The sequence below is a fragment of the Narcine bancroftii genome, chromosome 7 (genome assembly GCF_036971445.1).
Source record: "Narcine bancroftii isolate sNarBan1 chromosome 7, sNarBan1.hap1, whole genome shotgun sequence".
Lineage (NCBI taxonomy): Eukaryota > Metazoa > Chordata > Chondrichthyes > Torpediniformes > Narcinidae > Narcine > Narcine bancroftii.
Genome location: NC_091475.1, coordinates 168153008 through 168165195, shown reverse-complemented (window position 1 = coordinate 168165195; position 12188 = coordinate 168153008). Strand labels below are relative to the sequence as shown.

The window sequence follows — 12188 nt, the reverse complement described above, 5'->3', positions numbered from 1 at the left end:
CAGCACCCTTTTCCCAGGTTGAGAGTAGCAAACACCAGAGGACATCTCTACAAGGTAAGGGAAGGAAAGTTTAGGGAAGACATCAGGAAAAATTTGTTTACTCAGAGAGTGATAGGGGCATGGAATGCATTTCCAGGATGGTGGTGGAGGATGGTACAATAAGGACATTAAAAAGACTCTTAGATGGGCACAATTTAAGAAAAATACAGTTACAGATGTGAGGTAGGAAAGGATTAGATTGTTAGGAGCAGGTTTACATGGTTCAGCATAATATTGTGGGCTGTAGGGCTTATTCTATGTGGTAATGTTCCATGCTTTTTGCACAATACCTTGTTCTGCATAATACTGCTGCTACAAAACAATAAATTTTATGACCCATATTCATGACAATAAATCTGATTCTGATGTTTGTTAAAGGGGGTGGAGGCAAAAAGTATGATCATATTGAAAAATTACCAGACTGAGCACTTTAAGGGTGGTGTCCTTTCAGTTCATGGTTGGAGAGATAGGAAATGGAAATAATTTAAAAACTCAATTTCTGGGTGATGTGGACACGACAGACCAAATGTCCTCCTGTGTGTTAATTTTACCATGATTCCATTATTTTTTAGTTTTAGAGATCATGTCTCTAATTCTGGATTACCCATTCCTTTTGAAAGAGTGTACCTGGGGTTATTTAGTTAAATCCACCCAACTCCAGAAATTTCCTCCACTGTGAATGAAATGCTGTCCTTTGAGCAGTCTGAAGTGACCAGTCTCTCTGAGATTATTCCAACTCCAGCACATAAGCTCCCTTCTCTTGTATTCCCCATGCAACTGCAAGAGCTGCAGCCTTTTCCTTTCTTGCTATCCCCCTCCTTCCAGATCAAACAGTGATTCATTTGCATTCCTTCCAATCTATTGTCCTGCATTCGGTGGTCATCTTATGGTTTCCTCTACATTGGAGAAATAGAATCTACATTAAATAACTAGCTCATAGAACACCTTCATTCAGCTGCCAAGGGTGATCCTGAACTTCAGCTGCCCGATATTTTAATTCTTCATCCCACTCCTACTCTGATGTCTGTCTTTGGCTCCAACAAAATTCAGTCATCAACCTGTAAAGATTAACTCTTGATTTTTTTTTCTTTCCACAGTTGCTGCCTACCTGCTGGGTATTTCCAGAATTTATTTTAAGTTGAGATTTTCAGCAACTGCAGAATTCTTCATCTCATCGTTTTGACATTTTTCTTCCCCTTCTTCAAACCTCATTCACATTCTGCTGCTTCCAGCTCATCTAGACAGGTCCACTGCAATTAAGAAGCCTTCATCACTCTCGCTTAACTGAGAAACCACCACTATTTGTCTTATGGGTTTCTCCTGTATCACAAACATCCTCGCTGCTTGCTCCCTCTTCTCCTCAACCTAATGTTCTCTATTTCTGATGAAAAATAATGAACAAGAACAGTTAAGGCTGTTTCTCTTTTCATAGATGCCTGGTCCAGCATTTCTGTTTTTATTTCAGAAAATTTTCAGAATCTGCAGGATTTTGGTTTTCGATTAAATCTCCATATCATTTTCCACATTTTCTTCACAACAAGAGTTAAGTTCACCTTATTTTAAATCACATGCTATTTTAGTGATTTATTCCGCGACTTTTACAATTAGTATTCAAAAGCAGCCACTATTATATGTGCAAGAAGGACCCAGAGTGACCGATGCAGATTCTAGCCCATGGATGACCAGCGGTGTAAATCTATCTATTGTAATTTCTTCTTGGATGGTGTGCCATCTCTCCATATCATTGTTGCATGGTCTAGGAACCATTCATATTACAGAGTGATTGCAGACTTATGTGAGTGTCTGGTATGATAACATTATATATACATGAAAATTCTGTTAGATATTTGGCCTTGAAAAGGAAAAGAATGTATGAAATGTTTGGATGTTAAAGGACCATCTGTGGTGAGAAAATTTGGCTCTTGGGCTATGTTATGTGAGAAAGTTTTAATCATTCCAAGATGTGTTTTGAAATTGTGGTATTCAGTCAGTCCCAAGTGTTGCTTCTGCTCTTGAAACTTAAACAACATCACAGTCAGTCCAAATGGCAGTCTAGCACCATGAAATCCCACACAGAAAGTTGAGGCTAGATATTTATTTTCAGTCTTAATTACACATGAAGTTCTACAAGCATTCAGACGGTGACCCTGATAACAAATATCATTTCTAACTTCTTTAAATATGACCCAACACATCAATGGCTTTGTGAAGAAAGCATGTCAGCACCTCTACTTCCTCAGGAGTTTGCAGAGGTTTGGTATGACACCTGAAAACCTGGAAAATTTCTACAGATGTATGGTGGAAAGTGTGCTGGCCGGCTGCATCATGGTCTGGTATGGCAACACCAAAACCTCTGAGCGTAAAGCCCCCAAAAAGGTAGTGGACACAGCCCAGGACATTACAAGCAAAACCCTCCTCCACTATTGACTATATCTACAGGGAGCACTGCTGTTGGAGGGCAGCAGTAATAATTAAAAGCCCACATCTCCGAACACACACTCTACTCTCACTGCCACAAGCCTTGCACCACCAGGTTCAGGAATAGCTGCTACCCCTCTACCATCAGACTCCTCAATGAAAAACTCAATCAGAGATTCATTTAAGGACTCTTACTTGTGCACTTTATCGATCTATCTTTGCTCTCTCTCTATTAAATTCATTACCTCTTAACAGTTCTTTTGATTGTTTACATGATTATTTTACAGTTAATGTACATTTAACCTTTTGCACTACCAATTAATGGTAATTCTGCCGCACCTGCAGGAAAAAGGAATCTCAGGGTTGTATGTGATGTCATGTATGTACTCTGACAATAAATTTGAAATCTAAACAAAAACTAAGACTGCTAAAATGAAAAGTTGCTTGAGTTCTTCAGCTGTCCTTCTGGACTGAGGATGATTTGCTTCCATGCCGGTTTTGTGAACTCTGTATGGCTGATGAGGTCAGTGCGGGGACCATGGACTGGGGACCACTTACTGGGGCAGGTGGTGACGATGTGGCAGGCAAGTGGTTAAGTAGTTTGTGAGGTGGTCCATTCCTTTTGCTGCTCACGTGTGGCTTCTGTATGCTCACAATGAGCATGATTGTGAGCATGAACCCTGAGGTTCTCAATACCATCCTGAAAGCTTATTTCATACTTTTTTCTGGTCACGAGCCAGTTTCCTTAAGTCATTGGGATCATTGAACTTCAAGAAAGCTTTGGGCACATTCTTAAACCTTTTTCTTTGTCCACCTGGTAAACTCATCCCCAGAGAGGGAGCTTGGAATATAGAGTATCTGCTGTTTGACATGCAAAGATCAATAAGGGAAACTCAGGTCTTAGTATTGGGGATTTTGGTCACAAATAACACATGAAAATCACCCAACATCCAAAAAGATGAATGCATCACATTCATAAAAATGCTTTAAAATGTGTTAAATATTTCTTTCTTTTTGTTGAAATCCATTGCAAGCTTTGATGATGATCTTTTGAGAACACAGTCATACAGCAAAATCGCTGTATAGGAATGTTATATCACAAATTGACTTTAAAACTTATAATACATGTGTAGTCTATGTGTCTTAACCTCTAACAAAGTCCACTGTGTACTAACAAAAGTGGATGAGGCTCAAGGAGCTCACACAAGGTGTCTAAAGTTTATTCAGAGGATCTTTGCCTTCTGACTTGAAGCATTCAATACACCATATTTCAGATGCAAATTTCAGATTTATTGTCAAGAGTGTACAAACATGACTTTACGTGCAATTGAGTGATTCTTCTTTCTGGAGGTGAGGCAGAATTACCACTTATTGGTAATGCAAAAAAAAACGTACACAGCATATACTTGTAAACAAATAAAGAGCAGTAAACAGATAATAAATGTAAACAAACTGACTGCAATACAGAGAGAATTTAAAAAAATCATAAAATACGCAAGTAAGAATCCTTAAATGAGTCCCTGATTGACTTTGTCGTTGAGGAGTCTGATGATAGAGGGGTAACAGCTGTTCCTGATCCTAGTGGTGTGAGTCTTGTGGCAACTATACCTCCTTCCTGATGGCAACAGAGAGAACAGAGCATGTGCTGGGTGGTGTGAATCCTTGATGATTGACGCTGCTCTCCGATGGCAGCATTCCCTGTAGTTGGCACACTTCCCATCACACATCTGTAGAAATTTTCCAGGATTTCTGGTGTCATACCAAATCCCTGCAAACTCCTGAGGAAGTAGAGGCACTGATATGCTTTCTTCGTGATGCTATTAGTGTGTTGGATCAAGGAAATATCCTCCGATATAGTGACTCCCAAGAATTTAAATTTGCTGACTGTACACCTCTGATCCCTTAATGATCACTGGATTGTTTACCTATGGCTTTCCCTTCCTGAAGTCAACTATCAACTCCGTAGTTTTGGTGATATTTAGTGCAAGGTTGTTGTTGGTGCACTATTCAGCCAAGTGTTCAACCTCCCTCCTATATGCTGACTCATCCCCTTCTTTTATAAAACCCACTACCATGGTATCATTGGGCAATTTGTAGATGGTGTTATTGTCATACCAAACCACACAGTCATAGATGTAAAGTGAATCAAGCAGAGGGAATAAAAATACAGCCCTATGGTGCTCCTGCACTGATAGGGATTGTGGAGGAGATGTTCTTATCAATCCTCACTGATTGTGGTCTGGAGGTGAGGAAATCCATGATCCAAGTACACAGCGAATCCCAGATTTTGGAGTTTACTGCTTAGTTTTGAGGGGATGATGGTGTTAAATGCCAAATTATAGATGATAAAGAGCATCCTGATGTATGCATCTTTACTGTCCAGATATACCAGAACTTTGTGGAGAGCCAGTGAGATGGCATCCACTGTAGACCTGTAACTACGATAGGCGAATTGGAATGTATCCATGTCACTGCTCAGACAGGAGCTGATATGCTTCAACACCAGCTTTTCAAAACACTTCATCATTGTTGATGTAAGGGCTACTGGTCGATAGTAGTTAAGGCAGGTTACTACACTCTTCTTGGGCACCAGTATGATTGATGCCTGTTTAAAACAGGTGGGTACCACGTCCTGCTGGAGTGAGATTTTGAAGATATCCATGAATACATTGGTAAGTTGATCAGCACAAATTTATGCTCGGCCAGATACTCCATCAGGACTGGATGCTTTCCTTGGATTCACTCTCCTGAAGGCAGCATGCACGTCATCCTCAAATATGGATAGGATGGGATCATCAGGGGACACGGGGATGTGGAGGGGTGGTTCTTCACTGTTACTGTTATCAAATTGGACGTAGAGGCATTGAGTTCTTCTGGGAGCGAAACTTTGCTGTCTGCTACTTCACCGGATTTGGTTTTATCGCAAATTATGGCATGTAGGCCCTGCCACAGCTATTGGGTGCCTCTTGTTGTTTCCATTTTCATCTGGAATCTACTTCACCCGGGAGATAGCCTTTCGCAGGTCATACCTGCTCCTTCTGTATTGATCTGAATCTCTAGACAAGTGCCTCTGATCTGGCTCTTAGCCAAATGGCCAACATTAGACTGGCAGTTCCATGATTAATATTGGTACCTGTCTTCATGTTCATTTGGAAATGAACATTTGGTATGACGATTTCTGCTATATCATCGAAGATTATCAAAAACTTATACAGTACAGGTGTACCATGTGGAGCATTCTGGCATCGCTGCCAAGGATCAGGATAAGATAAAACTCCAGAGGGTTGCTAACTCGGCCTGCAACATCACAGGCACCAGACTTCACTCCATTGAGGACATCTACAAGAGGCAGTGTCTTAAGAAAGCAGCCTCTATCCTCAAAGACCCCTACCACCCAGGCCATGCTCTCTTCACTCTGCTGCCATCAGGAAAAAGGTACAGGATCTTAAAGTCGAGCAATCAGTGGCACAATGATAGCTTGTACCCCACTGCCATCAGATTCCTGAATGATCAATGAACCAAAGACGCTGCCTTACTTTGACTTTTCATGCACCATTCTTATTTATTTTTTGTAAGGTGGTTTATACGAATGTTTACACTACGATGCTGCCGCAAAACAACTAATTTCATGACTTGTTCATGACAATAAATTTTATTTCTGATTCTGAAGATGATCTGTGGAGACCTTTCAACCCCTTGCTACCAGTTCTCTGTCTACATCTCTGGGACCTGGAGGTCCTGGCCTATGCATCAAGTTCAAGCACTGAGGTACAGTGAGAAAGTTCATTTTTCAATCATTCAGCTGGACAAGCAACACCTAGTATAGGAGATAAGACATAGTACAGAGTACAGAGATTAGTGAGAGCAGATGGTGCCTCCCTCTTAGCCATCCTATTTCCTCCATAACTTTAACATGCATCTGATTACCAGGAGCTGAGGCCTCTGATTGAGGCCTGGAAAGGAACAGGATCTCTGGCTCCATCTTCAACTTGAGGCAAATGGCAGGGTTGTGGTGGCGGTGGTGGGGGGGGGGGGCGGCCTAGAGTGGAGAATATGGAATAGGAGGGGCCCCTAAGGGAGGAATCTGACTAGAGGCTGGTGAGGGAAGTCGTGCAATGCTGAGCTTTGGTCTCGTAGTGAGTGTGTTTGGCTACTACATTTTGAATGTGAGTAATACAGGTCTGTATTGTGTAATAATTGGTCCTCACAGGTAAATGACATGGAAAACCTTGATAATGAATCTCAGCTCTGCCCTCATTTGGGAGTTGAGTGTGCAGGAGACAACTCCTCTACAAAACTTTCCAAGTGTGTTGGACTCCTGTATTGTCTATAGCTACCTTGAATCTTCTCATGATGATGATTTGACCCCAATGCCCTACTATGGGTCAAATAACACCCACCCTCTAAACTGGATATATCTGTGAGAAGTTTAATTTAATGAAGACCTTCACCCCTGCTAGTTTAGCGCCTTGAAGCATGGGAAAGGAGTATTGTCTTTACCCACCACTCTATTGAAGGCCTCTTTAAAACCTCCACACAGCCGATCTGAACTGTCCGAGTACTACCACAAAGAGAATTGTCCAATCTCTCTGTGTCACTTTCACAGACAACTTGTATACCTCTGTTGGGTATAGGTTTCTCTTCCAGACATTTTGTGCATGCAGCACTGCTCTCATGTAACAAGAAACCAATTCATTATTTGGTTGAATACAAATAAAGCTTGGTTTGCCCTGGTATGAATCCTTAAACATTGCTTTATATTATACCAAAGCTTTTTTGTAAATAAAATCTTGCATTATTCCCATTAATTACATTTTTACAATTCATTCTCATCCAACAGAATTCGTTTTTCACACTTATAGTTGTTATAGAAGACCACACAGTTCAATTTTCCTCATCGGGTCTCACCAGAATATATTATCAATTTTTGACGTGCTTCTTGCTAATAACAGCTTGCCTCTTCTCCCATAATGGATCAGTCTGCCAGTGTGTACAAGTGTCTTCATTATTAATCATAATTTTAGAGAATAATTCTTTTAACACCAGCAGAGGTGTTTAAGCTATTTAAAATACACTCCATGCATTACTATACCTCCTGATGGGCTGTAAATCTCTCCTGTGGTTTACTGTTGCATTTTAAACCCTTCTGTTGGAACACTACTTGACTACCAATGTTCTGTTTGCTGTACTTTATTTAGCCTTGCACAGAGATGCAATTGCTTCCTATAATTACCATAATGTATCCTGCTGCCTTTGAACAAATGCACTTGCACTGAATGATTCCCACTGCAACAGTAACAGCTTTTCCCACCCTAACCTGCTTGACCTGCTTGTTCCCATCACATCAGTGTACGTGTACTGTTGGTTTTTACGCAACGCACACAAAAGCATGTAACCAAATTACATTACAATGTTAGATAGTCACAAATAAAAGATGAAACATAATGCATTCAGTCCTATTGTTTAAAGGACTATTTGGCTCAAAATTCGAAAATTCACAAGGCAGTTCCAAAATTCACTGAAGACTGTTCACTACCTAAAGTAGCATTAGATTATTGTGTGTGTGTGTGTGTGTGTGTGTGTGTGTGTGTGTGTGTGTGTGTGTGTGTGTGTGTGTGTGTGTGTGTGTGTGTGTGTGCGCGCACGCGCGCAGTTGACATATCTAGTAATGATTATTTCGACTTGCAGCTTTATATTTTATTGCTCCTGGAACCATGTTACCACAAGCATTTGGTCTCTCCCTTCATTCTCTCTCCACTGCAGTGACTAGAATGTGCATCACTGCTGCCTGACTTCCATGTGGGGAGAGTGCCTTTAGGAGCTGACAACTTCTGATATCTGTGCAGCCATGTGGTGGCAGCTGTGTTAAGTTGGTAGTGTTCCCATCAGAGCATGCATATCAGATTAAATGCATCTTTTTGGATGGAATCCATCCTAATATTGTTGCACCATTTTTCAGATTTATGAGGGAATCCAATTTGATACTAGGTTTTCGCGCACAAAAGAAAAAATGAAATCCAATCTCGTGGCAAATATGTTAACAACAACAACAACAGAGAAGGTGGTCAGTAGTCGAGACACTTTATTTCATTCTGTTTCAGGAAGATTTACCTCCGCAACCCTCAAAATCACACTGGGAAACAGTCACAAGTTCTGTCCTGGTAAGTAATCTTGAGTCCTGTTGTATGACAAAGCATTTAACACATGAAGAGTCAGAAATGCCACCCTGCCCCCAAATAAATCACTAAAAGGAAGATCAACTGAATTTTTTCCAATATTAAATTCAAAGCAATTAAATTTCAAATTGTTTCATGCTCCCTCTTTTCCCTGAAACTCTTCCCTACATTGAGCCATTGAATCTCTGTCTGAAAAGACAGGCAGATGACTCTACTTCTTGGTCTTCACTTGTCTGTGATGTTAACTCGGCTTGTGTTTCTTCCTCCCCTTTTGTTTCTCTCTGGGAGTAGAGAACATGACCAGTCCAGCCCGCAGGCACATCCCGCATGCCCTGAATTTCACAACTCTCACATTCTTTTACTCCCACTGAGTTCCAACAGCAGATTGTGTTTTGATCCATCAGCAGTCTCTCATATGTCTCTTCCTTTGTCTGTTATCACTCTCATTCATTGTTACAGCATGTTCCCAAGGTCACCCTGGCTTTACTCTCCTGAGGACATTTCCTCTACCCCAGCCTTTCTACTATGATACAAGATCTTTTGTCTCCTTTTCAGTTATGACCTGAATCATTGACTCTTTTTCTTCCCACAGATGGCGCTTGACCTGTTAAATATTTTATCATTCTCTGTTTTTGTTTTAGATTAACAGCATCTGCACATTTTCTTTATTTTTCACAGGTAGAGATTATCCCACCTACCCTGCTGGTGTGGAGCACAAGAGAAGATAATTTTGCTTTGAACTTAATTTGCTTTGTTCTTCCTTTCTCAACAATATGCAAATGAAAATAAATTATTACCAAAAGAAAGGTGGTTTATGGATCAGATTTCACCGCTACACAAATTTGACTGGGTAATTTCTGCTTATGTGAGCTATCTTCCATAGAGCTTGTAGGCAGTAATGATGTCATTCAAGATGTGATGGGGGAACACTCATCACTGGGCACTTACAGCCTTACCAGGTTTAATTGTGTAGCCTACCTTGCAACTTCAAAACTCTGGTCTCCCTGAGCAGATTCCAGCAGAGGGAAGATGACTCGTAGCTCCTTTTTTAACTTGCTTACATATCAGCTATCCTTTGTTTGGTAACTCGAATGCATTGCCAGGAGAAATAGTGGTAGCAGGTTCCACAGCAAGAGGCATTTAGACAGTCACATGAATGAGCAGAGAATGGAGGGATATGGACTATGTGGGGTTAGTTTAAAAGGGCATCATGGGGGTACAGACGTCATGGGCCAAAGAGTCTATTTCTGTGCTTTACATTCTACGAGTCAAACAACTGTGGTCCAATGACCAACGAATGTGGCTCCCCCAGCCTACTGAGACTATCGCACTCTATCATTGATCACAAGACACTGACTAAAGGCCCCCCACCATGGCGCTCTACAAATACAGGTCCTGCCACCAATCCCCAATGCTCTCCCAACCAACCGGGACCACCCACTCTGCCTCTCACACCCCGTTAACCCTGAATGACCCTCCCCCCCAGTGATCTAGCATTGTCTCAATGGTGCAGTGTGAAAAGGAAAGGATATTTTTGTGTAAGTTCAGTATCAGAGTGTCTTGAACTTGGAGCTGCAAAGCAGTCATTGGTGACCTGTGACCTGAGCAGCCATTTTTCATCAGCAGATACCAATCTTTTCGTAGCCCTACCATCATCCACAGAAGTGTCTTTGCATTTACCACATGAAGAATGGTGCCTTGTGACAAGCAATACTCTACCTTGAGAATCAGATTTTTTAAAAGGTTTCCATTTTGTGGCTGGACATGAAATTAAATTCTCAGAAGTCATAAATTGGTAAGAAAATGTTTACATCACAGCCTTAGACCATTCAACATATTACGTCTGTTTTGATCAAAAAAATTTGTCATCTATCCAATTCCACTTTTCAGCAGACTGCAGCCCTTCAATGCTACTTAAATATGATGATGGTTCTGTCTTTGGAACCCTTTCAGGCAGTGAATGCTACATCTCTAACACTACCTGTTTGGACAAAATTTCCTCATCCCCTTTCTTTAATTTTTCTACCAATTGCTTGAAATCTTTGTCTCTTGCTTTGTGTAAGGGAATTAGATTCTTTCCATTTACTCTGTTGAGATGCTTCATTACTTTATGTTCCTCAGTTAAACCTCTCCTCAGCCTCCCTGTATTCCAATCTTTTCTTATAGGTACAATTTTATAGTCATGGCAGTATCCTCCAATCTCCTCCGCACCTTCTCCAATTCAATCACATCTTTCCTACAAAGCATTTTCCAAAAATAACTCACTAAGGATCAAGTGCTTTGTACACTTTTAATGTAATCTTCCTGCTCTTCTATTCTTTGCCTTGACTAGTAAAGAAAAGCATTCAGAATGTCCTCATGGCCATATTACTCTCATTAAGATCTGTAGATGTATAACAGAAGATCCATTTGTTCCTACACTATGCTCAATATCTTGCAATTCATTTTATATTTATATATGCATTTGCCTTTTTTTTTAACCAAAACTCACCAATGGAAATCTGAACCATATTCCATTTGACCAGACTATTTTTACCTTTCTGCCATCAGAATGAACAATACGGTCAATTTTTTTCATCACTGGCATCCATATTTATCATGCTGCCTGCAGTTAGGTCAAGTTCTTAGGAGACAACCACACCAAGCACATCCACTCTATGACCAGGAAAGCACACCTCCTCAGAACTCAAGGAAATTTGACATGTCTCTGAGGTCTCCTACCAGTTATCACAGATGCACCTTTGAAAGTATATTGTCTGGATGCATCACAGTTTGATATAGGACATGGTCCATCTATATCAGTGGTTCTCAGCCTTTTTCTTTCCACTCACATACCACTTAAAGTAATCCCTATGCCATCGGTGCTCTGTGCTTTAAGGAATTGCTTAAAGTGGTATGCGATTGGGAAGGGAAGGTTGACAACCATTAGTCTAGACCCAATGGTTAGTGAAATTTTTCAGTTGAGAAAAATTGTCATTGGCCCATTTCCTTTGGAGTTATGAAACCATGCACGTAACGAGTCAATTAGGTACAATTAAAACAGTGGTTTTCACACTTTTTCTTTCCACCCACATAGCACCTTAAGCCTTACTGATCACAGAGGGATAGACAATACTTAAAATGGTATGTGAGTGGAAGGAAAAAGGTTGAGAACCATTGATCTATACTCCCTGCTCTACCAGTCGCATTCTGCTCTCCTCATTCCATCTGGATTACAATGCTTGAGCTCGAAAACAAGAATCTCCAGTTGCTTTTCTGTTGTTATCAAACTCTTTATGCCCTTACACTGTTTTAACTAACCTTTTGTCTGTACCTTATACTTCATCTTGTAACACTGCATCTTGCACCTTTGTTTTACTTTTGCACTAGTTACTGTACTTGGGTACAGGTTGACTTGTCTAGATAGTACGCAGAATCTAATATATCAGTACACATAACAATTTAAAAAATCAGCAAAAATTAATATATATGTGGTGGAACACAGTGCTGCAGGCATGTCCTCACTGGGCTGGGCAGGCTGGCCCACCTTTTGTACCTGTAGCCCCTCCCCATAAG

The 12188-nt window shown here is 40.7% G+C and overlaps 1 protein-coding gene across 9 annotated transcripts in view; it reads left to right on the top strand.

Annotated features, from left to right (window-relative positions):
- pdgfd (platelet derived growth factor d) overlaps window positions 1-12188 on the top strand; it is a 365062-nt gene that overhangs the window by 296903 nt on the left and 55971 nt on the right. For 8 of the 9 annotated variants that reach the window (XM_069891208.1, XM_069891209.1, XM_069891211.1 and 5 more), the window contains one exon: window positions 8559-8618. The exons of the other annotated variant lie outside the window; for it this stretch is intronic. In XM_069891208.1, the coding sequence (XP_069747309.1) occupies window positions 8559-8618 (60 nt within the window). The remainder of the gene's footprint in view (window positions 1-8558; window positions 8619-12188) is intronic. 9 annotated transcript variants of the gene reach the window in all.